Source organism: Periophthalmus magnuspinnatus, chromosome 4 (genome assembly GCF_009829125.3).
Source record: "Periophthalmus magnuspinnatus isolate fPerMag1 chromosome 4, fPerMag1.2.pri, whole genome shotgun sequence".
In the NCBI taxonomy this organism is placed as follows: domain Eukaryota; kingdom Metazoa; phylum Chordata; class Actinopteri; order Gobiiformes; family Gobiidae; genus Periophthalmus; species Periophthalmus magnuspinnatus.
Window position 1 is genome coordinate 32,573,795 of NC_047129.1, and position 27,500 is coordinate 32,601,294.

Genomic DNA, 27,500 nt, shown 5'->3' on the forward strand with positions numbered 1-27,500 from the left:
CACAATTTTGGGGGAAAAATAAAATTCCACTTTTTCAGATAAATATTACAAATGTGATTTAGGTTTCAAATAATCAGATTCAGTTCACAGCAGCGGTTCAGTCGACTCTGAGCTCAACGGCGCCCCCAGCATCACTGTTAGCGTCGCTACTTCCTGTCCAATTTTATTTCTATGAAGTTTTTTTTCAGTGAGTCATGCTAAAATAAAAAAATATTTAAAGATCAGACAGTGGACAGAGAGCTGTGGGCGGATGTTAAACAGGACACAAATAAAATTAATACTTCACTAATACGTCTCAATGCTAACGCTAATGCTACTTTTGAGGCATAAATATTAAAACAAAACCACAAACTGAAGTATTCTACGTATAAATATAACTGAATAGTCTTTATTTTAATTAATTTGAATATTAATAGGTTGTTTATTTTATGTTTTCCGATTTTAATAAAAGTGACTGTTAGCTTTGTTAGCTTTCAGACACATTGAGCTAGCTAGCGCGCTGCTGTGCACTGAGCCTGTTGTAATTTGGCTTTAACTGCTTTAAGGGAGGCGGACTTATGTTTCTACCGCTCTGTTACCTTCAAAAATATCTTTTACATGTGAGGAAAGTGCATAACCTCCACCTTTGACCTTTGACCCCACCCTTCAGCAGACTCCCACAAACACGAGACCACAGAGCTGCAGCTTTAAGGACGTCAGGACCAGAGGGAAAAGTGAGGAAAGGCTCTGAAAATAAGGCTAAATAATATTTGAATTCACGCAATTTGCAAATTTCTAAGTTTTAAAATTTTTAATAGGTAAAGTAAAAAAAATAAAATAAATAATAATAATAAAATAATGAACTCAATATACAAAGTAATTGCATAAATAAGACAACAGAAGATAGATAGATAGATGATAGATAGATGATAGACAGATAGATGATAGATAGATGATAGATGATAGATGGTAGATAGATGAATAGATAGATAGATGATAGATAGAGAGATAGATAGATGATAGACAGATAGATGATAGATAGATTAATAGATTAATAGATAGATGATAGATAAATGATATAGATGATAGATAGATGAATAGATAGATGATAGATAGATGATAGAGATAGAGAGATAGATAGATGATAGATGAATAGATAGATAGATAGATGATAGATGAATAGATAGATAGATAGATAGATAGATAGATAGATAGATGATAGATAGATGATAGACAGATAGATAGATAGATGATAGAGAGATAGATAGATGATAGACAGACAGATAGATGATAGATAGATAATATAGATGATAGATAGATGATAGACAGACAGATAGATGATAGATAGATGATAGACAGACAGATAGATGATAGATAATAGATAGATGATAGACAGACAGATAGATGATAGACAGATAGATAGATAATTCACCTGTTTGGCAAAGTCCTCCAGAAACATATGCCATGTGAAGTGAAAAATGTCCACTTTCCCTCTGAGTTCAAATTCAATTTTTTCTAGTTGGATATGTTTGGTTATGTCATATAGATTAAGAATAGATTAATGTAAACTGGAGGGGTTTTTTTTCCATTTCAATAAGTCTTAAATTCTAATGTTTTTACAGAAAAATCTAGTTGTAGCTGTGGTTTACACATCCAAAAACATGTCTTTTTGCTTTACTCTATCAGTTCAGATTTACGCCTTATCTCAAAAATGATCCTGAAGTTGTTCACAATTCCAAACTCTGGACAGAATCCTACTTTTTTAAATACATTTCGTTGTGTCAATCACTATTATTTTCCCCCAAATTGTGCAGCCCTACCTGAATAAATCCAAAGTAAGACCCCAGTCCTCCTCCCTCCTCCTCCTCCTCCTCCTCCTCCTCCTCTCGTCTCAGCCGTCAGCAAACTTAACCTCTCCAGAAACACAATCAGAAAACAGCGTCTGCTCCATATCCAGGGGCCAGAATAACTTTACGCCGCGGTCTCTCTTCTCTCCGTCTCTCTTTGTTGACAGGTGAAAGTGCTTACCTGTCATAGCGGAGCAGGGAGCTGACAGGAGCGCGCAGGCTAATGCTAACCCCACGCGCCCGGAGCTACGACTCGCCATCTCTGTCCCACACGAGAGGAAGCGTCTGTGGTGTGGTGACCGAACTCGCAACCTCTGCTCGGTCAGCACACACACAGACGCACACGGACACATACGCACACTCAGACACACACACACACACGCACACACACTCAGACACACACTGCCCTCATAGCATAAAAGCTCTGTTCTCTGATTTGAGCTGCTGAGGCGGCACTTTTACATCGGCTACTCCTGTTTCACCAAATTCCAGGTGTCCAGAAGTGGATAAAGCAGCTAACGTTAGTCCTCAAGTAATATTCCTCCAGTAGAAGTAAAAAATAGTGACTAAAATCATTTTTCTTTAAAGAGTTAAAAAAAAAACACAAAAAAAAACAGTATTTGTAGAAGCTCCTATGTGATAATGAGTTTTGACCCTAGACTGTAAACAGACAGGGCCGGTTCAGACAATAATCAGACTGAGCAGCTGCTTAGGGTCCCGAGGTCAGAGGGGGGCCCCCCAAAAGCCCATACATTTATATTGAAAATAATAGATCAAATTTTAGTGGACACTTGTGGACTTGTGTGTTTACAGCAGCTTAAATAAAAAATAAATAAATAAATATCGCTCTAGAACAATTACATTTGTTTTATATCAATAGTGGTAAAATATCTGCTGCTGCTGCGTTTGTTTTTGAGTCGGGCAGAGGTGAGGGCAGCTCTGTGTTTACACCGGAGCAAGGACCCGACGTAATGTAAATGTAAGAAACACTGTCGCAACTGGAGCACATTAAAATCCACCGGAAACGAACAAAAAATTTGTTATATTTTGTTTGTGTTCAGCTTTTGTGGCTGTGGTAGTTGCGACATTCTGGATGTTTTCAGTCTGATGTTGTTCAGATAAACACAAAAACAATGGGTCAAAGTGATGAGAGCAGAGTCAGAATGTGTCAAATGTGAATCACAAATAGCTGAGCGAGGAGGGGGCCCCAGAGAAACATTCAGCTTAGGGCCCCCTGAAAGCTGGAGCCGGCCCTGTACACAGAAATGAACTGAGTGAGTACAGCTCCGGTCAGGTGAAGCTAATCGAGGCTAGCAGTTATTGCGGCGAATTTGGAGACGAGTTCAATATTTGGAACAAGACCAGAGCCAATCAGGTCGCTAGTTTGGCAGGGGGCAGGCGCTTAGCAACGCTGTCAATCAAATCTCTTACGGACGCTAGCAGGTCTTTTTTTTTTAATTTACGGACAAAAGAGTGAAATAAAAACCCCAGGATCATGTAGAGCGGGTTAATACGAACATTTAAGACCAAGTTACAGAGAGAGGGGTGACAGTTTTTCCATTTCCAGAGCCGATGGAGCCGGAAGCGCGCCCAGCTAGCAGGTTAGCTACATCCATTTATACATACAGTCTATGTTTTTGCGAGCGTGTAAACATGGCCAGTGATCAGGTTAAACTTTTTATACTAGAAACGGGAAAGAATCTTTTAGGAATTGCCTCTGGAGCGTCAAACGGCGGCGTCTCCAGCCTCCCCCTGTCCACTCCTCCTCCTCTGTCAGCACAAACCTCACAGATCTGCCCTCACAGGATCCTGTCAAAGACTCCACTCTCCTGCTGAACGCGCACTTTTCTACCCCACGGGCGCTCCCTGCTGTCACCGCGCTCCCGTCGCCCGCTCCCGCCGCCCGCACCTGTCAGCGTCCCCGGAGGAGGCCCGGCGCTCTTCCTCTTTTCCTCTCTTCTCACGCGGGAATAGCTATCAAATAAAATGAACTCTGTACGCGGCGTATGCTAATGCTAAAGCTAAAGCGTGCTAGCGACGAGGCTGTTGGGGGTTTTGGAATTGTGACAAGTTTTACATTTAAGGAAGGGGGAAAAAAAAAAAAAAAAAGTTGAATACAGTATCTTACAACACAATTTTACTTCTCGTTCTCAATTCTACAGGGCTGGTCGTTAAATGGCGAGCTACAGCAGCCCCCGAGGGTCAAAAAAAGAGAGATTTGAAGCAGAGCAAACCTGATTGTGCAGTGTTTCTGATGCATTATTCAGGCTCGGTTTGGACACAGACTTTTGGTGTTTCGTAGTTTCATAAAACAGGAAAAAGTGTTTACGTCACTGCTGATGTTGACACAAGAGAAAGTGTCGACTGGAGAGAAGCAGAAACGTGCGACGCTAGCTAGAGGCACTTGCTTCACTATGTGCGGTAGTAAAGTACAGTTCTTAAGTTAAGTACAGATATCGTGGGGGTCACGTTCTAAAAATAACCTGTGAAGTATCAGCTTAATTTTTTTGTACAGTTATTCTCTCTGTTTTTGTCTGTAAAACCCCTCACCACACACTTTATACACTTTTCTCACACAGGCGTTAACATTTTCTCACATTTCTCTCTCGTTTAAACTCTCTCAAAGTTCAAACCTTCGTAGGCGTCTTTGTCGGTGCAGAACGTTTCATCGACATTGTGGGTTTTGTCGGGGAGAAAACAAATCGCAAACGTACAGCACTTCAGAGTCACACCGAGATCCAACGTTTATGTAAATTTGTCTGAACACATTCTGTACTGGACAGGAGACACGGCACGGAGGAGACTGATAGACAATGGTCTACAGTCCGACAGCCAATCAGGACGCACGACACAATGGTCTACAGTCCAACAGCCAATCAGGACACAGGACACAATGGTCTACAGTCCAACGGCCAATCAGGACGCAGAACACAATGGTCTACAGTCCAACAGCCAATCAGGACGCAGGACATAATGCACATTCAGACATTATAGAAAAGCGTGGAAAATTTTACAAAAAAAAAAAAACAGCGAGACCGCGAAAGATGAACCACGATATAGTGAGGAACAACTGTACTTAAAATTTGTACTTCAGTAAATTTTAACGTGGAGACTGATCCATCTCTGTCTGTTGGAAGAAAACAGCCCCGTGTGAAATGTCTGTACAAGGAACGACTTCAAAAACTCCAGATTTTACATTTAACACCAGATCACATGAGTCTAAAGACGAGCCGCACCAAAACCGAGACACGTACGAGGTTTTTAGATGATTTACTTCACAAAAACGGAAAACACTCCAACGAAAAGCAAAACTGGAGTCGTTTGTGACACAATCCGAATTTAATAATCTGATAACGAACTTTTATAAACACACTGCTCCTGTTTTTAATGTTTTATAAGAACTTATTTGTTTTTTCTGTTTGTTTTGTAATTTAAACATGGCACATGAAAAAGAGAAAGTGCATTGTGGTCCCCTGAATGAATGAATGAATAAATAAAATTCAATTGTTCCATTTGTTATCTCAAAATTTGCGCAAAATACTTTTACATTTACTCTTTAAGTACATTTTCAAACAGGCACTGTAATACTTTTACTTAAGTAGAGTTTTTTCACGTGATACTTTTACTGTAATATTCATATTTAGACTTTTTTATTATTATATTATTCATGTTTTTTTTTACTTTTACTCAAGTAACAAAGGCAAAAACAAACATCATATATTTTAAACCATTTTCTGTGTAAAAACAGCACTTTTTCCATCACAGGGTTGGAAAACATGACAAAACACGGAGTATTTTTAAGATGACTAAAACTATATTATTATTACTTTGCTCTTTTGTTAGTGAGATTATTAAACACAGACACGACTTTTGAAATAAACCTCATCTTGAACCAAACGACACCTTAGATTTCTCTCGGTTTAACACAAAATCACAAAAAACTCTTATTTAATCAAGATTTAAATGACAAAAATACGTATTAATTAATTAAAAGTACAATAAATGATGAGACGAGCGCTTATTCTTCTAATGAAATCTATCGGGTCTACACTTTCTCTGTCGATTATTTTTTTACAGAACTAAACTAATCTTTTAAAATAGTTGTGATTAGGGCTGTGCAAAAATATCGAAATATCAATATATCGTTTAATTTAATGATACAGTGTTGATATCGTGGGCTGCTGTATCGATATATATATATATATTTTTTTTGTATATTTTATCTAATTATTCTGTCACAGCTACATTTGTGCGGCTTGTTTAGAGGAAAGAAACATGTTTGATTCACAGTTTTGATTAAAATCGGTTTATTTCATATTAACTTCGGTTTAACGCAGACTTTTAGTATCGCATTTGCTGATTTATTCGATATGTTTTGATCGTTCGGAGTCGTTAAACTGCACATGTCGCTGTGTAAATGTAAACGTGGAGCTCGTATAAACTGTGGATGAATAAAAGTGACACGTGGGACAGTCTGATGTGTGCTTCTAGTTAGAAAAATGCACTTTATGTTCATTCACCTTCAGGAAACGCCACATAAATGCACTACTCAGGTTTATTTTTTGTGAAAACGGTCACGAAAGCCTCTATTTTTCACTCAATCGTATCGAATCGATTTGAAATATATCGTATAGTATCGAATTGAAAAAGCGCTGTATCGTATCGTGGCCTGTGTCTCGTATCGGTAAAATCTTAACGATACACACAGCCTTAATTAAGATACTGAAGTGTCCAAAAGTGACCGGACAGACCTGACCAAACGTGACCGAGTCGTCTCCATGGCGACGCTCACCTTTGACCTGTGTGTGTGCGTTTGTGTGTGCGTTTGTGTGTACGTTTGTGTGTGCGTTTGTGTACGTTTGTGTGTAGGTGCGTTTGTGTGTGCGTTTGTGTGTGCTCGTGTGTGTGTGTGTGCGCGTTTGTGTGTGTGTGCGCGTTTGTGTGTGTGTGCGTTTGTGTGTTTGTGTGTGTGCATTTGTGTTATTCTGGGACACACTTCACACTCGCAGAGATTAAGGTGGATTAAGAGTCTATGTACAGAGACACGTTTAGGATCACGACGTCTGTGTCTGTGCGAAACACGTTTAGACTGAAGCAGGGTGGAGGTGGAGGAGGAGGAGGTAGAGGAAGAGATGGAGGTCGGGGAGGAGGTGGTGAAGGAAGAGGAGGTCGGGGAGGAGGTGGTGAAGGAAGAGGAGGTCGGGGAGGAGGTGGTGGAGAAAGAGGAAGAGGTGGTGAAGGAGAAGGAGGTCGGGGAGGAGGAGGAGAAGGAGGAGGAGGTGAAGGAGGAGGTGGAGGTCGGGGAGGAGGTGGTGGAGGAGAAGCTGGAGAAGGAGGTGGTGGTGGAGGAGGTGGTGGAGAAGGAGGTGAAGGAGGAGGTGGAGGTCGGGGGGGTGGTGGAGGAGAAGCTGGAGAAGGAGGTGGTGGCGGAGGAGGAGGTGGTGGAGAAGGAGGTGAAGGAGGAGGTGGAGGTCGGGGAGGTGGTGGAGGAGAAGCTGGAGAAGGAGGTGGTGGTGGAGGAGGAGGTGGAGGAGAAGCTGGAGGAGGTGGTGGAGGAAAAACACAAACAAGTGACGGACGAGGTTAGAAAAAGGAAATTCTGAGGATTTAAAGGAGAAATGTTCTGCAAAATGGACTCGTGTTTTAAGTCGTGTTTTAATGTTGTTTTCTTCTCAAAAACATGGAGTTGTGTTTTTTTCCATTCACGTGTTTGAGTCACTTTATTATTCGTTACATCTACAAACGCTCTGTTCCACCTTGTGATGTCATCAAGTGGGAGTTTTCAAGTTCAATAGAGATATTTTAGCTTCAGTTCAGTCGAGATGAAATGATTTAAATGATTCTAAAGAAAAAGAAAGGAAAGAAAGATAAGAAAGAGAGAGAGAGAGCGTGAGACATGGAAAGGGAAAGAAAAAGATAAAGGGAGAGGGAGAAAAAGAGGGAAAGAGAGAGAGAAAAAGAGTGGGAGAGAGGAAGAGAAAGATGGTGAAAGAGAGAGGGAGAAAGAGAGGTAAAGAGAGAGCAAGAAAGAGAGAGAGCGGGAGAGAGAGAGAAAAAGAGAGGGAGAAAGAGAGTGCGAGACAGGGAGAGGGAGGGAGAGAAAGAGAGGAAGAAAAAGAGGGATGGAAGAGGACAGAGAGAGAGAAAGTGTAATGAGAGACAGGGAGAGAGGGAGAGGGAAAGATAGATGATAAAAAAGAGGAGAAAAAGAGGACAGAAAGGACAGAAAGAGAAACTTCAGTTCTGAAATGATCCACATGATTCTAGTGAAGGTGTGTGGAGTTTAAAAACACAATGGAGCACTTCCTGTATCACCACATGATGACATCACAAGGTGGAACAGAGTGTTTACAGTTTGCGGGGGGAAAAAATCTGTCTAAATCTGCAGGTTTGTGTGTTAAACATGTGAATGAAAAAAAAAACACAACTCCAGGTCAGTTTGTGACGAGGAAACAACATTAAAACAGATCAGAAAACGGTGTAATATGGGCTCTTTATGATTTAAAGTGACAGTACGGAACATTCTGGGGGTGGAAAATCAGCTACAGAATTCCATGGAAACAGAAAGTTAAAACCACACTTTTTTTTTTAAGAGGTTTTATGCCATAGTGTGGAATTTAAAGCCAAAACGAACAACATTTCCATGAAAACAAGCGTATCCAGGGCAAATAAGAGTCAGGTTTGTGGAAATGCAAGCCCACTCAGAGTATGGATTTTTTCACAGATTTTTAGTGCAAAAAAATCCCCAAAAAACATCCATAATGAAAAAAGAACATGCTTAATTTTATTTTATTTATTTTTAATTTATTTATTTTTGCTTTGCTTTATTTTAGCCGCAAGACTTTACATACCTGATAGTGTTTAAATATCGGTTTTATTGATAATAACTGTAACGCTGATGTATTTTTAATCACAAAAACATTAAACACGATGGACCAGTTTTTTGTTTTAATTTAGCGTTTGGTTTGGGCGACTATTATCCAATCAGAAAGCAGAAACATGTCCCCATTTGGAAAGAAAATGAAAAATGACTCGTGAATGAAAATGTGACAGACAGATTTATTCAACAGAGAAAACAGATGGAAAACGGACAGAGAGAAGATGCAGAAAACACACAAAGATCAAGAGAAACGTGTGATTTATTAAACAGAAAGAAAAGACAGTGAACAGAAACAGAAGTGTGATCGTAAATGTGCTAAAAACTGACCAGATCTACCAGGGGAAAAAAAAACAGAACCGGCTGAAAATATCTCGCACACGACATGTTTTTTGGAGAGAGACACTTCAAAAACCCGACAGTCACCGCTGCCACGCGAACAACGTCAAACCCAGAGTGAGGCGTCCTGTCTCCTCTGAGCGTCTTTGTCACCGCGGCTCGGCGTCTGACGGGGGGAACGCATCCGCCCGGATCCCAAAATACAGACCACACGACAGAAACGCTACCAGGAGATACAAGGTTTACACAGAAAAACGACACACTCCGACCACAGAGAAGAAGAAACGGGGGAGGGAGTGTTTGCTAATGTGCAATCAGAGGTGGGTAGAGCAGCTAAGAGAGTACTAGTACTTCAAAATATAAAGTACTCAAGTCGAAGTGCGTAGTAGTCGTCCAAGAACGTGCTCTATACAGTAAAAAAAAAAAAAAACTATTGAGAAAAGCGCTAAGAGTAACTATGTGGACCTAACTTCTGATTTATAATTTGAAGTTAGCGACAAAATATTAAATACTCCACAAAATCTGATATTTTCAAAAGATAAATCACAAAAATAAGAAAAAACTAAATCATATCTGAAGGAGCTACAAGAAACACAAATGTTGAAGTTATTTTCTTAACATTACCGTATTTTCCGGGCGATAAGTGTCACTTTTTTTTCGTAGTTTCAAGATTGCGACTTATACTCAGGTGCGACTTATACTTCAGTGCGACTTATACTCAGGTGCGACTTATACTTATTTACTAATACTACTATATACTAATTTAAATTTCAACATTACGGTAATTTAAAAAAAAACATCTGAGAAAGACTGAACAAAAATGCCCCCTAAAAGAAAGTTATATTCTGCTGAGAGGAAGTGGAAACGGCGCGTCTTCTACCTCCATTAGCGTGATGTACTGATATTCAGCCTGTTGTTCTTTATTTTATTGTTTATTTATTATAACTTGCCTTTAAAGATAAAATGTCTGTTCTTGGTCTCATATTTCGTAAAATAAATTTCCCCCCAAAAAATGCGACTTATATATGTTTTTTCTTCATTATTATGTATTTTTTGTCTGGTGCGACTTATATTCCAGAAAATACGGTACATAAATCTCAAGTCACTTTACACTGACTCACAGCGGGAAGAGGAACCAAAACTTTTACTCGAGTAAGAGTACTGTTACACTGTACAGTACATTACTCAAGTAGGAGTAAAAATATTGCGTCTGAAAACTGCTCAGAGAAGAACTCGTGTATTAAAGTACTAGCATCAATGTACTACCCACCTCTGCGTGCAATTAAGAGCCAGGGTTGTTTTATTATCAAAAATATTTTCTTTGGACGTGCTAAAAGTTTTATATTTACAAATAAAAGTTATCACAATCTACACTAACACAAACTTCAACATGGATAACTGCAATATGGTTATTTAACAAAAAACTTAAGTGGCCCCAGTACAGAACCTTGGGGTGCTCCAGCCAAAAAAAAAAAAAAAGTCAACAAATGGAAAAAAAAAAAAGTGTTTAAAAGTGAATTTCAGTTTGTATTTCAGTGTTTCATAATGATATTTAAACGTGTATAAGGGATTTTTGAATGTACTACAACAAAGTACAGCTCATAATGTTGTTTTGTCAAAGTGAAACTGATCAGTTGAGGCCACGTAACACGTATTAAGTCACAGTTTTGGTTTTTTAGACTTTCTGAGCTTGTTTTTTGTTTAAAGAAGTTGAAAATATCCAGACATTTTAAAAGGTCTTTGCTATTTTTATGGACCAAATGTGAATGTGATGCTGCAGTTTAGTTTAGGTGAATGTGTTTACTATGTTGTCTATATATATATTTACAGTCGTATACAGTGAATCTTTATTAAAACAAAGCATTAGCTACAGTGCACTCCGTTTATATTGGCACCCAAAACAAATATACTATGAGCAAAGGCAGACAAACAGCTCTATTACCGTATTTTCCGGAGTATAAGTCGCATTTTTGTGTTTGTCCGGGGGTGCGACTTATACTCAGATGCGACTTATACGTGAAATATATGTGTTTTTTTTCATCATTATTATGTGTTTTTTGGCTGGTGCGACTTAAATTTCACATATAAAATTTCACATCTGAGTATAAGTCGATTTTTGGAGCGTTTTGGATCATTTTAACCATCCTCCTGACTTTATAAATACAAATTTGTTCTTAAAAAGGGGGTATTTTACTTCTACGGGGCATTAGCTGCTAACACGTAGCATATTTTGATCACCATGTTTGCTTTTATCGTTTTAAAAATGCTATATTCACCCAAAACGACGAATTAACAAGCTCCGAGCCTCCTCTTCCTTTGCTCTCTGCGCTAAGTCACTACCCCTTCAGCGCGTTAACACAACACTAATGAAACTACTTCACATCACATCAGGTTTGTGAAGTCGTAGTGTGCACAGTTTTGTGTCATGTTTTTGTGTATTTATGGAGGGTTGTCGCGTGGGAGCGTGGGTGATGTAGGGTTGTGGGCGGAGCTTTGTACTGGATCGTACTGCTAAACGTGAAGAGGGTTTGATTAGCCCGGGAGAGAGCGCTAGATTGCTCAAACATGCATGGATGACATTTAAAACCTCTTCAGACGTGTTTTTGATGACGGAACAACATTATAACATTTAGCTATTAAGTACCGTAAATTTCGGATTATAAGCCGCTACTTTTTTTCCACGCTTTGAACCCTGCGGCTTTTACAGCAGTGCGGCTTATATATGGAATTTTACTGGATAACGGCCCCTGGGGGGCGCTCTCTAGCTGTAAACGTAAAAGTGAGACAGACGTGGGGAAAGATTCTGCTCTGAAGAATTCACTAGTTTTGATTTTGAACGATCATTTTGCGCATCATGAAATGGATATGATGCAGTTTTTAAGATAAAGAAACAGAAAGGAAACAGAGCAGGGGTCGGCCTTTAACACGCAAAGAGCCATTTGGACCCACTTTCCACATAAAATAAAACACTGGGAGCCGCAAATACTTTTTGACATCTAAAATGAAGATAACACTGTATAATAACAATAATGTAACGGAATAATGTAGGTTTTACTTTCACGGACAAGCCTTCTACACGTGGCAGATAAATATGGCAAAAACAACTTAAGTGCATTAAAAAAATACAACTCACCAAACCGCTGCATCAGAGGGAGCCCTGCGCTGATTATGTGATTATGTCTACTCTACTCCGCAGTTTCTTTAAAAAAACAACAACAAAAAAACTCGTAGCGTATCGTTTAATCCCAGGTGCTTATTCTCCATGTGCCAAAGCAGTTTTGAAGGTTTCATTGCCTTATTTGCTTTTCCCGTATGTTACGCAGAGCGGACTGTGCGCGTGAGTCACCTGCAGCGACAAACCCAGATTTTAAGTAGGCATTGTCTGTTAAATTTATCTTTCTTTTTCTTGGAGGTCGTAGTCTCCTCTTCTGGCTCCTCAGTTGTCCTTTTCCCCTTTGTTAAAAAGATCTCCAAAGACTTTTGTTTTGGCTCATTTTCACTCGCTTGTGGCTCTACTTTTGGGCGACGTGTCTGATGTGTTATACGTGATACGTCACCGCGGATACAAGAGCAGATAATATACTTGCTACTACATCAAATAGATTTCTGTGGCGATTTCCAGCAGGATTTTCATGATACATCTACGGACGAGCTTATTAGTGTGTCATTAGGGACGGGCCAAAGTTGCTCCTGACCCCTGTGCGCACAGCGTCTGAAAATCAGGGCTCTTTACGCAGGACTGTGAGCTGTGTCTGTCAGTTCCCAAGCCACGCAGAGCCGCAGTATAAGGCTGAAAGAGGCGCATACGGCTCCGGAGCCGCGAGTTGCCGACCCCTGAAATAGAGCCACTGCACGTGAGCTCGACATCAATGAATCCAACTTGGTCAATGTAAAAAGACGACAAAAGTTTTCAGAGGAAATAAAAGCAGATTTTCCGTGTTGGTGCAGCTTTATTTTCTAAACCTGCAGATGTGTTCATCCCGTGTTGTTGTCGTGTTGGTTCCAATTTTCAGGCACAGTTTAAAAAAAGCGTGTCGGTGCACCGTCTTTCTGTGTAAATATCTCATGTTACAATATGAAAACCTGCGGCTTTTATTCAGGTGCGGCTTATATATGTACAAAATTGATTTTCTCTTCAAATTTAGCTGGTGCGGCTTATATCAAGGTGCGCTCTGTAGTCCGAAATTTACGGTAGTAGTTTCATTAGTGTTGTGTTAACGCTCTGAAGGGGTAGTGACTTAGCGCAGAGAGCAAAGGAAGAGGAGGCTCAGAGCTTGTTAATACGTCTTTTTGGGTGAATATAGCATTTTTAAAACAATAAAGGCAAACATGGTGATCAAAATATGCTACGTGTTAGCAGCTAATGCCCCGTAGAAGTAAAATACCCCCTTTTTAAGAACAAATTTGTATTTATAAAGTCAGGAGGATGGTTAAAATGATCCAAAACGCCCCAAAAATCCCGTAAAAAGCGTTGTTTAAAGCTCACAGACTGTGTTTTGGGACCCAGTACGAGCAGAGTGCACTGTAGTGAAAACATCTAGCTCCGTATTCCCTTTATCTGTGAAATAAAGTGCTTTCTGTGACATTCATAAACTTTGTAAGGCACAGATCTCCTCACAGTCACCACGGTTACACGCACACAACTCCGATTACGCTCAACGTCCGATTAGAGTCTGATTTCTCCGGCGTAATCCGACTACTATCTGCCATCTCCAGCTGTGCGACTCAGGTATGTTCAGCAGGGTTTTTTTTTTTGCTTAAATCGTCACTTTTCTGCAAGAATAACATCACTGCTTTGTCTGGGATGTTCCGCAGTTTGGTTTTAAACTGGTGTCTGGATAATCACAAGCAGATGATGCTACGCTAGGCCGAGTCGCAGGTCAGATCTGTGGAGAGGCGATCCACTCGTAATAAGAATGTGTGTTTTTTTCTGCAATAAAAGTATCGACAATTGAATAAATGTTAGATGGATAAGTTTAATGCCGTGTTTTTTGGGGTTTTCGCACCAAGATCTGATCCAAAAATGGGACGGCATGTCGACGTCGGAAGTTCTAAACGCAGAACTAACCCCGAGAAGGACAAAAACGAGAATAAAAGCGACTCTGTATACTGTAAAACAATCACAGGAACTGAAGTCTGCAGCAGTTACGACATTCCAGACAAAACAATAACGTCGTCATGGAGACAAAGCGGTGACGTAAGCCTTCTACCATAAAAGCTACGGCTGAAATCAAGCTAACAGCGCTAACTCCGGCATGTTTATGTTGAAGCTGCGTGCTAACACATTGATCAAAGCTACGATATTACGCAAAAAAGTGACTCTTGTGAGCTTTTAGCCAAGTTATAATGTCGTTACCTCCTCAAAAACAGACCTGGAGTTGTGTTTTGTTTCATTCGTACATGTTTGGCGAACGCTGGATGATTAGGCTCCATCCTCAAAAACTGAAAATGCTCCATTTCACTTTGTGATGTCATTTAGCAGTTCGTTCTTTCTTTATGTATTTCTTTATTTCTTTATGTATTTCTTTTATTTCCTTATGTAATTTTTTTATGCATTTCTTTATGTATTTCTTTATTTATTTCTGTATTTCTTTCCTTATGTCTTTCGTTCTTTCCTTATGTATTTCTTTATGTATTTTTCTTTTCTTTCTGTATTTCTTTCTTTCTTTCTGCATTTCTTTATTTCCTTATGTAATTTTTTATGTATTTCTTTATGTATTTCTTTCTTTATTTCTGTATTTCTTTCTTTTATTTCTGTATTTCTTTCCTTATGTATTTCTTTATGTATTTCTTTATTTATATATTTCTTTCTTTCCTTATGTATTTCTTTCTTTATTTCCTTATGTAATTTTTAATGTATTTCTTTCTTTTCTTTCTGTATTTCTTTCTTTCCTTATGTATTTCTTTCTTTCCTTATGTATTTCTTTCTTTCCTTATGTATTTCTTTCTTTCCTTATGTATTTCTTTCTTTCCTTATGTATTTCTTTCTTTCTTTATGCATTTCTCTCTTTATTTATGTGTTTGTGTATTTATCTATTTGTCAGGGACCATGTACAAATTCATTAATCTTACAAAAGAAAAGATGATTTGTACCAGAGTTTTCAAAGTTCCCAGCTGCTTTGAGCCTCAGTTGAACCGCTCTATTTTTGAATATTCTTGTTTTAACTTTTGTTGAGTTGAGATTCCTACAGAACGTTTCCAGAATCTGCAGGCGCTCCGAGAAAAGAAGCAGCTTAAATAGATGTAACTGCTGAGATGATCAAAATGATTCTATAAATGAAGGTGTGTGGAGTTTAAAAACGCAGCGGAGCACTTCCTGTATCACCACACGATGACATCACAAGGTGGAACAGAGCGTTTTCAGTTTGAGAATCTGCAGGTTCGTGTGTTAAACATGTGAGAATGAAGCAAAACACAACTCCAGGTCTGTTTGTGATGAGGAAACGACATTAAAACAGATCAGAAAATAGTGTCATACAAGCCCTTTAAGCTAATAACGAAAAAATATATTGTTTAAAAAAAAAAAAAAAAAAAAAAAGGGAAAAAAATTGCAAAAATAGAACACTAATATTTCAGGAGTCTTAAATTTACGTGCATTAAAATTTGGTGTTAAAATATTCGTGGAGAAGCTAATTTGGGCACATAACACGTAACAGCTGTGTGCCTTTAGCCGTTAGCTGTTAGCCGTTAGCCGTTAATACAATGTGAGAAGAACTCGGCCTAAATGTGCAATTTTTGTGTGTTAAACGTGTGAATAAAAAAAAAAAACAACACAACTCCAGGTCTGTTTGTGACGAGGAAATAACATTAAAACAGATCGGAAAATTGCGCAATACAGGCCTTTTAACGCAGCATCCTGAATCAAATCAATAAATAAAAGTGACTTTCTTTTTCCCCCCTCAGAGTGCGTGTAACCGTAGTGACCACCCCCTCCCCTGTCCCGGTCAGTCGGCCTCGCCCCAGTCCACCTCGGGCTCGTCGTCCAGTCTGAGGATGAGGTAGGACAGCAGCTGGAACAGGTTCTGCCACAGGAGCAGAGCCACGTAAAAGTAAATGTCGCTTACGTCGATCTCGCAGACGTCGCCGGCGTAGCTCATGTCGCACACGCACGAGAATCTGTTGACGAGGTTCCTGCAGTAGCCGCCGTTCAGACAGGGGTTCGACCGGCACTCGTCCAGCTCCTGTTCGCACCTGTGGACGCACATCAGGGGGCGGGGTTTAGCTGAAAACATACGTGAAGATCCTGTATGACGCAAAAATGACTGGTGAGCTTTACGTCATGTTATAATGTTGTTTCCTTCTCAAAATCAGACCTGGAGTTGTGTTTTGTTTCATTACGCTTTATTATTAGTCTGTCCTCAAAACGCGCCGTTCCACCTTGTGATGTCATCAAGTGGTAGTTTTCAAATTAACAGCTCCATTTACATTTTGTTCAGTAGAGATAAGTGGCAATTCCAGGAGCTGAAATGATCCAAATGATTCTAGAAATGAAGGTGTGTGGAGTTTAAAAACACAGCGGAGCACTTCCTGTATCGCCACACGATGACATCACAAGGTGGAACAGAGCGTTTTCAGTTTGAGAGAAGAACTCAGCCTAAATATGCAGGTTTTTGTGTGTTAAACGTGTGTGAATGAAACCAAAAAACACAACTCCAGGTTTGTTTGTGACGAGGAAACAACATTAGAACAGATGAGAAAACAGTGTAATATTTGCCCTTTAACCTGGTAGTCAAATAATATAATGTTTAAAAGAAGAAAAAAAAAAAGAAAAAAAGAAAAAAATGTACGAAAATAGAATGCTAACATTTAAGGAGTTTCAAATTTACGTGCACTAAAATTTGGCGTTAAAATATTGGTGGAGAAGCTAATTTAGCCCATAACACCTAACAGTTGTGTGTCTTTAGCCGTTAGCTGTTAGCCGTTAGCCGTTAGCACAGTTAGAGAAGACTAATGTGCAGTTTTTGTGTGTTAAACGTGTGAATGAAACCAAAAAAACACAACTCCAGGTCTGTTGGTGACGAGGAAACATTAGAACTGATAAAAAAATAAACAAATAACATGGGCCCTTCAATAAAATGATATAATATGTAAAACGGCGCATTCACACTAGACTTTGTGAACCAAAATGCATGTGCTCGATATAAATAAATAAGTAAATAAATAAATAAACTGTGCTCAAACAAGACTTCAGAGTGTTCTACGGCTCACGCTCACACCTGCACAACCAAACCACGGCCCGATGACGTCATGACGGAGAAATCTACGTTAAACAGTGACGCAGATCTGAGTCCTGTAGTCAAGAGGGTCGTGTGAGTTTGTGGATTTAACGACACAGCGGAGGAGTCAGGACGAAAGAAAACAAGAGGATCTGAAACCTCTGGCTCCGAAACGCACCGCGGATTTTATCTCGTGACTAGCATCAGCGCAGGACACAGGGCTGGAAATCTAAAGACCACAGACGTCACCCACAGCGTTCAGCTCCAAATGAAGCTCATCGAGGCTAGCAGTTATAGCGGCTAATTTAGAGCAGGGTTTCATATTTCCAATTCCGACCACGAGTATCATAGCAACCAAAGAGCCAATCCGGAGTGAGGATGTTGAAGGTAACTCCTCTTCCCACCCACATCGCTGGGTTTATCAGGGAGCGGGCGCTTAGCAACGCTGTCAATCAAACCTGTTGCTAACGCTAACGGGGAAAAAAGGCGCCTGATTTGTCTGTTATTAATGTTCATATTTTGATTTACAGACACAAAAGTGAAATAAAAACCCCAGGATCACGTAGAGCGGGTTAAGACGAACGTGGAGGCTCGTGTAAACACATCAAAACACTTTTTTTCTGGTGTGTAAAGCGACTCGAGTGTTTGACCTGTGTCCGGTGAAGCCTGGGGGACAGTCACATGACAGGTCTCTCTCTGTGCAGTTTCCTCCATTAAAGCAGGTGTAGTTCCTCAGGCCGTCCCCACAGACGGACACGGGCAACTTGGGACGACTGAGGGGGGAGGAGGGGGGGGAGGAGGAGAGAGGGGGAGAGAGGAGGAGAGGGGGGAGAGAAGAGGAGAGAGGGGGAGAGAGGAGAGAGGGGGAGGAGGGGGGGAGAGAGGAGGGAGGGAGGAGGAGATGGGAGGAGTGAGGAGGAGAGAGGAGGAGAGGGGAAGAGAGAGGAGGGCAGAGGGGGAGGGAGGAGGAGGGGGGGAGAGGGGGAGAGAGGGGGGAGGAGGAGAGGGGGAGGAGAGAGGAGGAGAGAGGAGGAGAGGGGAGGGAGGAGGAGAGAGGAGGAGAGAGGGGGAGGGAGGAGGAGAGAGGAGGAGAGAGGGGGGAGAGGAGGAGAGAGGGGGAGAGGAGGAGAGAGGGGGGAGGGAGGAGGAGGAGAGAGAAGAGAGGAAGAGGAGAGGAGGAGAGAAGAGGGGGGAGGAGAGGAGGGAGGATGAGTGAGAAGGAGGGGGGAGGAGAAGAGAGGAAAAAGGAGGAGAGAGAAGAGAGGAGGAGGGGAGAGGAGAAGAGAGGAAAAAGGAGGAGAGAAGAAGAGAAAGAACATCATTTCACTTCATTATAGTGTCACTTCATCTGTGTAAATCATTAACACTCATCACATTTTCGTCGCATCTGTCGTCGGTGTGACTGGAGTGTTTGACGGGTTGTCGGTGCGATTCCAGCTCCCACAGATGAACGCTGTCATTGTGTCCTTGGGCAAGACACTTAACCCCCCCCCCCCCCGGCGTCCGCGTGCACTGATGTATGAACGTGTGTGTGAATGAGTGAGTGTTTCCTTCACATTAAAGTGTCAAGTGCCGCGAAAATAACCCAAAGCTGACGGTTCAACTCCCACTCCCGCCTGTACGTACTGTTGCTGTGCCCTTGAGCAAGACCTTTCCCCTCACTGTAAATATAAACTCATCTCTGCATTTGTGTTTCAACGGTCGAATTACAGCAAATTAATGAGCGAATATGTTAATTTACGAGCAAAAATCTGTCTAAATTCTCCCATTTAACCCGGACGACCCTTGACCTGGACGACCGAGAATCACACGGACGCCGACCCGACGCTAAAATCCCAACTTCCGACGCCACGCAAACCCGTCCGTGACACACACTTCCCCTTTAATTCGCGATTACGCCCCATTTCCACGCTCGTATTTAGGTTAGACGCCGGATCGCCGTAAACCGCAGCTGTCAGTCAGCGCAGAGCAAACACCCTCGGAGCCAGGGATAATATTAGCTTTGTTTGGCATTTTGTTCCACCAAAAGTCGAGACGCGGCAGGTGACACTTGAGAGACACATTTCTAAAAACGAAAAAAACAAAACAAAAAAGTACTTACACAGTTTTGACAATCATGTACCAAGGTATCTCTCTTATGCGCTCGCTGCAGAGAGAGAGCAAAGAGCAGTTAGACAAAGACACAACGAAACACGACGCGATTGAAAAACTGAGATGTTGTGATGGAGACGGAGACGCACGCTCGGCTTCGGCGTCTTGTGAGGAAGGGAAAAAAAAGTTAAAAAGGTGAGTTTTTGGGGTAAATAGTTGGAGGCGTTCCCCTGCTGTGCGTGGAGAGCAAAGGGAGACGGAGACGGGGCTGTGTAGTGAAGACTGGAGCGGAATCTGAGGGAAGCTGCGGGGTTTTACACGTGTGTCTGCTCCTCTCCTCCTCTGCTGCATCTGCGTAAACAGTTTATCTTTCTAAAGCGCTTTGTGCACTCGGAATAGAGCAGGAGGGGAAAGGGGGAAGCGCTCAGGTTGGGACATATGCGGAAAAAAAACAACAAAAAAATGAAATATATCACAGTCCAATGAGGTTCATCCGGTCGACATTTGTGTTATAACGTCGTTTCCTCATCATAAACGGATCTGGAGTTGCTTTTTCTTTCATTCTCACACACAAAACCTGCAGATTTAGTTCTTTTCTCAAACTGAAAACACTCTGTTCCACCTCGTGATGTCATCATGTGATACAGGAAGTGCTCCGCTGTGTTTTTGAGACTCCACACACCTTCATTTTTACAATTATTTGGATCATTTCAGCCCAGGAATAGCCACTTATCTCGACTGAACTAAAGGTAAAAAGCAGCTTTTAATTTGAAAACTACCACTTCATGACATCACAGGGTGGAACGGAGCGTTTTGAGCTCTGGAGATACACAGAAATAGTCAAGTATTTCTTGACACACACACACACACACAAATAGCTTGAGTTTAGGGCAGAAATGATGTGGGGAAGGTTATCCAATTATTCAAAGGAAGAAAGGGGAAAAAAGGAGGAAATAAAAGGAAAAAGAAGGGAGAAAAGGAAGAAAAGAAATGAAAAAAGGAAAGAGAAAGGAAAAAAGAAGGAAGAAAGGAAACGAAGGAAAAAAGGGAAGAAAGGAAAAGGAAAAAATAAATAAATGAAAGAAAATGGAGATTCAAACCCTGAAACTGAATGTCAAAACTAGTTTTAACTTCACAACTACATAACTAAACTCATTCATTCATTTTACCTGCGAAAATAATAAAACATGAGCTCAATGTAAGACCCCGCCCCCTCAACCCAAACTCCACACACTGAACTAAAAGTAACAGATTCACGCAGGTTAAACTCGACTCAAATGCAACGCAAATTACATCAGAAAACATGTTGGTCTCAGTAAATAAAACAGAAAGTGTCCTTCAAATAGATCATTCTTAATATGACAAATACGACAATAAACAACTGAGAAAGTCTTATTTAATGTCAGCTAAAATCTCTTCTACTTTGGGGATTCAATAACGGAAACAGGTTGGGAAATAAACTCAGGGACAGGAAACTAGAACAGGGATTAATGCAGATTCAGAACTGCAGAAATCCAAAAAAAAAAAAAAAAAAAAACGACAACTGACTGAACAGAGGGGGAATATACAGACGAACCTGGGCTGATTAACAAATTAACAACAGGTGCAGGTAAAACAAGGAACAGACTGGGAAAAACGAAGCTGGACTGAGGAAAATAAACACAGGAACAGGTCCCTCACACACGCAAAACAGATAAATGTCCTTCAAAAAGGCAGAACTGTGACGGGAAGCTGCCAATTCATGACATCACAAGGTGGAACGGAGCATTTTGAGGTTTGGAGATGTAGACGGAAAACAAAACACAACTCCAGGTCTGTTTTTGAGGAAGCAACAAGGTTCTAACAGGGTTTAAAGCTCACGAAAGGCGCTATATTTGTGTAGTACGGGACTTTTAGCGATCACAGGGACTTAAAATGACGTTTAATGATGGGGAAAAAAAGTGACTTGGTTGTGCTTTAACGTGTAAATTGATGGAGGAGTGCGTTACCTGCAGAATGGTCCGGTGTAGTTGTCCAGACAGAGGCAGGCGTAGGTTTCGGGCCCGTGGAGACACGTCCCTCCGTTGGCGCACAGATGGTTCTCGCACACGTCCGCCTCCTCCTCGCAGTCCGAACCCGCGAAGCCCCGGTCGCACGCGCACTCGTACGACAGCCCCCGCGCCGTGCAGTTACCGTGGCGGCAGGGATCCGAGGCGCAGGCGTTCACGAAGAGGTCGCAGCGTCGCCCGGCCCACCCCGCGACGCAGCTGCAGTTAAACCAGTTGAACAGATCCTGACACCGCCCTCCGTTCTGGCAGGGATTGGGCTCGCACACGGGAGCGCCGCCGCAGCCGAGCAGAGGCGCGTTCTGGGAGGTCAGCGCGAACTGGTCGAGCTGCAGCCGGGGGAGGTTGACGTCGGCCGGGGTGACGTAAGGCAACGCGACGCCGCCGAGCTCCACGGTGCTGAGGCAACCGGCCAGAGACCACCCGGCGTCCGGAGCCAGCCCGCCCAGGAAAATGTCAACGTTTTCCCGCAAAAAATCCAAGTTACCGGCTTGAGTTTTGGAAGTGCTCGCCTCTTCTATCTCCTCGTCCAGAACCAACGTCCAGCGAGAGGTTTGGGTCCAGGGCGTGGCCATGAACAGCTGAACGTTGTGCCATTCGCCGTCGCTAACCACTCGCCGGCTGCTTATACTGACCGTAGACACTCGCCGGTCTTCTCCGCCGTCGGCCGCCTCGTCTCCGGTGGCACTCCGCAGTTCTAAGCAGAGATATCCCTCCTGGACGGACAGCGTGATGAAGGAGGAGGAGCTCTCGGCGTGGAGGATGGCGGCGTTGCGTTTTCGTGTGCGCAGGTTTAAGGAGAGGTTGGTGAGGTTGCGGAGGATTTGACCGTTTCCCCGATAAATCAGGACGGTGGAGTCGTTCAGGAAGGTCGCGTTGGAGTAGCCTGAAAAAGAGAAAAGTATTGCGGGGTTTCAGATGACGTCACCGGATTTTATTGACTTCCCTCACCCCAGACACTTCCTCCAGCTCCTCCAGTGGGACTCCAAGACGTTCCAGACATAATAAAGATAATAATGCGTTGGATTTATATAGCAACTTTTACGATGCATTTACTCATTCGCTCCACACTATTGTAGCCACAGCTGCCCTGGGACAAACTGACGGAAGCGAGGCTGCTAATCTGCGCCAACGGCCCCTTTAACCACCAGCACAAACCACATTTATACAAGGTAATGTGGACAAATGTCTTGCTCAAAGATATAGACGGTGTAAAGAAGTGGAATAAGTGAGTTGTTCTGAACGTGAGTATCATAGCAACCAAAGAGCCAATCAGGAGTGAGGATGTAAAGGTAACGCCCCTCCCCGCTGCAAAATAATAACAAAAAAACGAAACAAAAAACAAGTAAAAATAACAGAAAAAATAAAGAATATAAACAAAAAAAAACTAAAAATAACAAAACAAAAAAAAACTAAAAAAAAAACTTAAAAGGTAAACTCAAAAATAAAAACCCCAGGATCATGTAGAGCAGGTTCATACAAACATTTAAGACCAAAATGGTGAGTCTGACAGCAGCAGGTACAGAGAGAGGAGACAGTTTGTCAAAAAAAAAGAAAAGAAAATAAACTCAAAATAACAAAAAAAAACTAAAAATAACAAAAAAAAAACTTAAAAAAAAAAACCTACTAAAAATAACATTAAAAAAAAGAAAATAAACAAAAAAAATGAAATAAAAATATATAATAATAATAAAAAAATAAAAATAACTTTAAAAAAAACAAAAAAATAAATAAACTTAAAATTAAACTCAAAAATGAACCCCAGGATCATGTAGAGCGGGTTAATACGAACATTTAAGACCAAAATGACGAGTCTGACAGCTGCAGTTATGGCGTGAGGAGCGACGTTTTATCAATAAAAAGTGAACTGGAGCCAGAGTCGATGGAGCTGGAAGTGCTATATCCATTTATATATACAGTCTATGATGTTAATATTGTACTTCGATGCAGTTTGCCGTCCTGCATCATCGCGCTCAAAACTCCAGAGATTTGGATACTGTGACATTCCTTAAGATTTTACACTTTGGCTGAGAATTTAGTACAAATTAGAAAACTTCTTATTAGTTCTGTTTCAAAATCATTACAAAAACAATGAGATGTAACAGCACTGATCCCCCCTGGCAACAGTCGTCGTTCTGTAATACATTTATCACACTGCAGGAGGCGCTGTGACAGAGTGTGTGTGTGTGTGTGTCGTTATAATCCCGGTGAAAAGGATCAGCTGACCCCGGCCTCTGCTCCATCTGTGTCACAAACTACAGCTCCAGGTCAGGGTAAAACATTACATCATCTGTGAAATTTACACAACAAACCACAGGGAAAACACCAGGATAGAGCTTTAAGTAACGGAACACGGATTAACGGTTCCAAACGGGTTTACGCGGAAGTGAAAGCGACGGGTTTAATCTACAGAGACGACCGAAACGAGGGAATTTACCATAAATATATACAAAAAATATACCAATTACGACTCCCAAGGGCCTTACAATCCATAAAAGACCAATTTAACCTATTTTTAAAGCTTCAATATGTAACTTTCTGGAGGTTTTATGTCACCTGCATGATTCCTTGGAAATAGAACCATGCTTTGGGACAATCTACATGGAAATATATCAGTTTTATGTCGTACTGTGGGACATTAAAGCCAGGAACAACATTTTCATATAAACAAGCAGGACCGGACCCTCCTCCAGGCTAAATAAAAGTCAGGTTTGTGGAGATGCGAGCCCGTTCACAGTGAAGACGTATGTTTTTTTTCCACGCAAATCCAATCCAAAATGAAAAACGTGATCACCGTGATGCTATAAACCTGTTCCACGGAGACAAACGCACGATGAATCTGTTTATATTTGCCTGTTTTATTTGTATATTTGGGTCTTACATTCATATCCGTGGCTGAGCACCCTGCACTCGGCCTCTAGGGGGCAGGGTGCGAGCTCACACCAGCGCACCTCCTCGCAGCGTCGCCCCGAGGTGCTGGGGGGGCAGGAGCAGCTGAAGTCGTCCCACACGGAGAAGCACATCCCGCCGTTCAGACACGGGTTCAACTGACGGAGAGAAAGAAAGAGGACGGTCAGGGACGGGTCAGTGTTTGGGGTCAGGTCCATGTGTCCACCATTTGTGAGACATAAGAGACTCTGAGACACATCAACCATCGACACAGAGGTCAGAGGACAGTCACAAGTCTGGACACAGAGGACGGTCACATGGACACATCCGGTCAAAAGTCTGGACACAGAGGACGGTCACATGGACACGTCCGGTCAAAAGTCTGGACACAGAGAACACACCAAATATATGAAGCAACGTGTATGAATTATGGAGCAAATAATTACTCCTCACCTCCTCCCTCTGTCCTCACCTCCTCTCTCCTCTCCTCTTCCCTCTCTCCTCTCCTCCCTGTCCTCTCCTCCTCTCACCTCTCCTCCTCCCTCTCTCCTCTCCTCCTCCCTCTCTGCTCACCTCCTCCCTCTGTCCTCTCCTCCTCCCCCCTCTCTCCTCTCCTCCTCCCCCCTCTCTCTCCTCCCTCTCTCTCTCCTCTCCGCCTCAGTTTTGTCAAATCAAATAATTCCACACATTTTTATTATTTTTGATTGTTATATTTAAATCCTCTTTGTGTCTTTGTCGTTCAAACTCTGGTCCTTTTCTCACGGAGCTTCATGACGTTGCTGACACAGTTTTGACCTTTCGTATAAACCAGGGGTCAAACCAAAGGGTAAAGTCTGTATTAAATCAAAGTTCGATTTGGTTTTATTTTGAGTTTTCTACGTTCCACATGTGTCATTCACAGTTTTGATTCTTCGGTGAGAATCTAAAGTGTAAAGAATCATGGAAATAAAGAAGAAACATAAAGTGGCCTGTCGTGTGCTCGTGTGAACCACCTCTCCTCTTAGTATCTTTATCTTTTCATATCAGGGGTGGGGAGTACTCAGTTTTGGGACCGTGTACTTTCACACCTACTCGAGTAAATGTCTTTGATGAGGAAACTTGTACATTTTAAGCTCGTTAAAGGTCCAATATGACACAAAACTGACTCTTGTAGCTTTAAGTCACGTTCTAATGATGTTTCCTCCTCAAAAACAGACCTGGAGTTGTGTTTTGTTTCATCCACATGTTTGAGTAACTCTTTATTATGAGTCTGTAACATCTCCAAAGCTCAAAACGCTCTGTTGCACCTTGTGATGTCATCAAGTGGTAGTTTTCAAGTTAGCAGCTCCTTTTTTACCTTGAGTTCAGTGGAGATTAGCAGTAATTCCAGAAGCTGAAATGATCCAAATGATTCTATAAATGAAGGTGTGTGGAGTTTAAAAACACAGCGGAGCACTTCCTGTATCACCACACGATGACATCACAAGGTGGAACGGAGCGTTTTCAGTTTGAGAGAAAAAAACTCAAGCTAAATCTGCAGGTTCGTTTGCGTGTTAAACATGTGAGAATGAAACAAAACACAACTCCGACATTACAACAGATCAGAAAACAGCGTCATATGGGCACTTAAAAAAAAAAAAAAACAACTTAAAAAGAGAAAATGCTGTAACTTTTCACACTGAACTATTTTATCTGAACACAAACGACTAACTGTTGTCGTTAGCGTACAATGGCAAAATTAGGATTTCATTGCTGAGCTGCTAAAATATTAAAAAAACAATTATAATAAAGCCAATAATAAGTCGTGGAGTTGTGTTAATTTAATCATTTAATCCCAAAATTCATTACGTTTGAACTCGTGTTTTGTTTTTTGGCTTTAACCAGTGACAATTATGAACGACGTTAGGCAAAACTGATTATTTTGGATTAATTTTCTTCGAGGAAATGTTAATAAAAGTCTTTTAAACCATCAGTATCAGCGTCGGCCATGAAAAAAACTGCGTAGTGCTCGATGTCTAAAAAGCCTCAGACTCAGGCATTAGACCATTACACCCCAGAGATTAGACCCCTCCCGATGTTACTTACGCTGCATTTATTGTCCCCGGTGCATCCCGCCGTCACGTTTTTCAGGTGGAGCAGAGGGTACGATCCCACGGAAGTATCCAAACCAAAAAACAACAGCCTCTTTTCGTTTATGCGCACATCCTGGACACAACCTTTCAAATTCCCACCGAAAACGCTCGAATCCTGGCCGTCCGAAAGCCCGCCCACGTAAACGGTGTCGCCATCTTGGATATCCAAAGCACTAACATCCACGTATCCTTGTTTTTCACCTCGTACGGACAGAATCACGGTCCCGTTGGTCACTTCGAGACTGACAAAATGCACTTCCCCGTCGTTTATGGCGTTTTTAGACTTGACAGGGGCGAAAGGGCGGAGTCGGAGCAGGACGTGGCCTTCCTGCAGCCACGCGGTGAAGTACAGGGTGTAGTTACGGGACAGCGCCAGCAGGAGGCAGTGCGATTTACGGGTGCGGAGGAAGAGGGAGACGCTGAGGCGATCCGCGATGCCGTCCGTGATGGTGAAAGCGGCGAAGCTTTGGGAGTCCTCGTGTCCGAAACGCGCCGTCACGTGCTCTGGAAAAGTAAAACACAACATGAGTTAAAAGTTTAAAAATATACTAAACTTTTTCTGTTTTTTTGTTTGTATTAAACTATATCCAGGGGCGTAGACGGGAGGGGGACAACGAGGTCTGTTTCCTCCGAGAGAGACAGAGAGGAGAGACAGAGAGAGAGACAGACAGAGAGAGAGAGAGACAGACAGAGAGAGAGAGAGAAACAGACAGAGAGAGAGAGAGACAGACAGAGAGAGAGACAGACAGAGAGAGAGACAGACAGAGTGACAGAGAGAGAGAGACAGACAGAGAGAGAGAAACAGACAGAGAGAGAGACAGAGTGACAGACAGAGAGAGAGAGACAGAGGGAGAGAGAGACAGAGTGACAGAGAGAGACAGAGAGAGAGAAACAGACAGAGAGAGAGACAGACAGACAGAGAGACAGACAGAGAGAGAGAGAGAAACAGACAGAGAGAGAGAGAGAAACAGACAGAGAGAGAGACAGACAGAGAGAGAGAGAGACAGACAGAGAGAGAGAGACAGACAGAGAGAGAGACAGACAGACAGAGAGACAGACAGACAGAGAGAGAGAGACAGAGAGAGAGAAACAGACAGAGAGAGAGA

The 27,500-nt window shown here is 41.9% G+C and overlaps 1 protein-coding gene across 1 annotated transcript in view; it reads right to left on the reverse strand.

Moving 5' to 3' along the window:
- The window catches only part of crb1 (crumbs cell polarity complex component 1), a 63,998-nt gene that overhangs the window by 8,076 nt on the left and 28,422 nt on the right, over positions 1-27,500 (reverse strand). Inside the window, exons 9-14 of the mRNA XM_055221561.1 lie at positions 26,348-26,898; positions 24,276-24,441; positions 21,338-22,280; positions 19,360-19,404; positions 17,909-18,031; positions 16,107-16,233 (exon numbers count right to left, since the gene is read on the reverse strand). Coding sequence (XP_055077536.1) covers positions 16,107-16,233; positions 17,909-18,031; positions 19,360-19,404; positions 21,338-22,280; positions 24,276-24,441; positions 26,348-26,898 — 1,955 coding nt within the window. The remainder of the gene's footprint in view (positions 1-16,106; positions 16,234-17,908; positions 18,032-19,359; positions 19,405-21,337; positions 22,281-24,275; positions 24,442-26,347; positions 26,899-27,500) is intronic.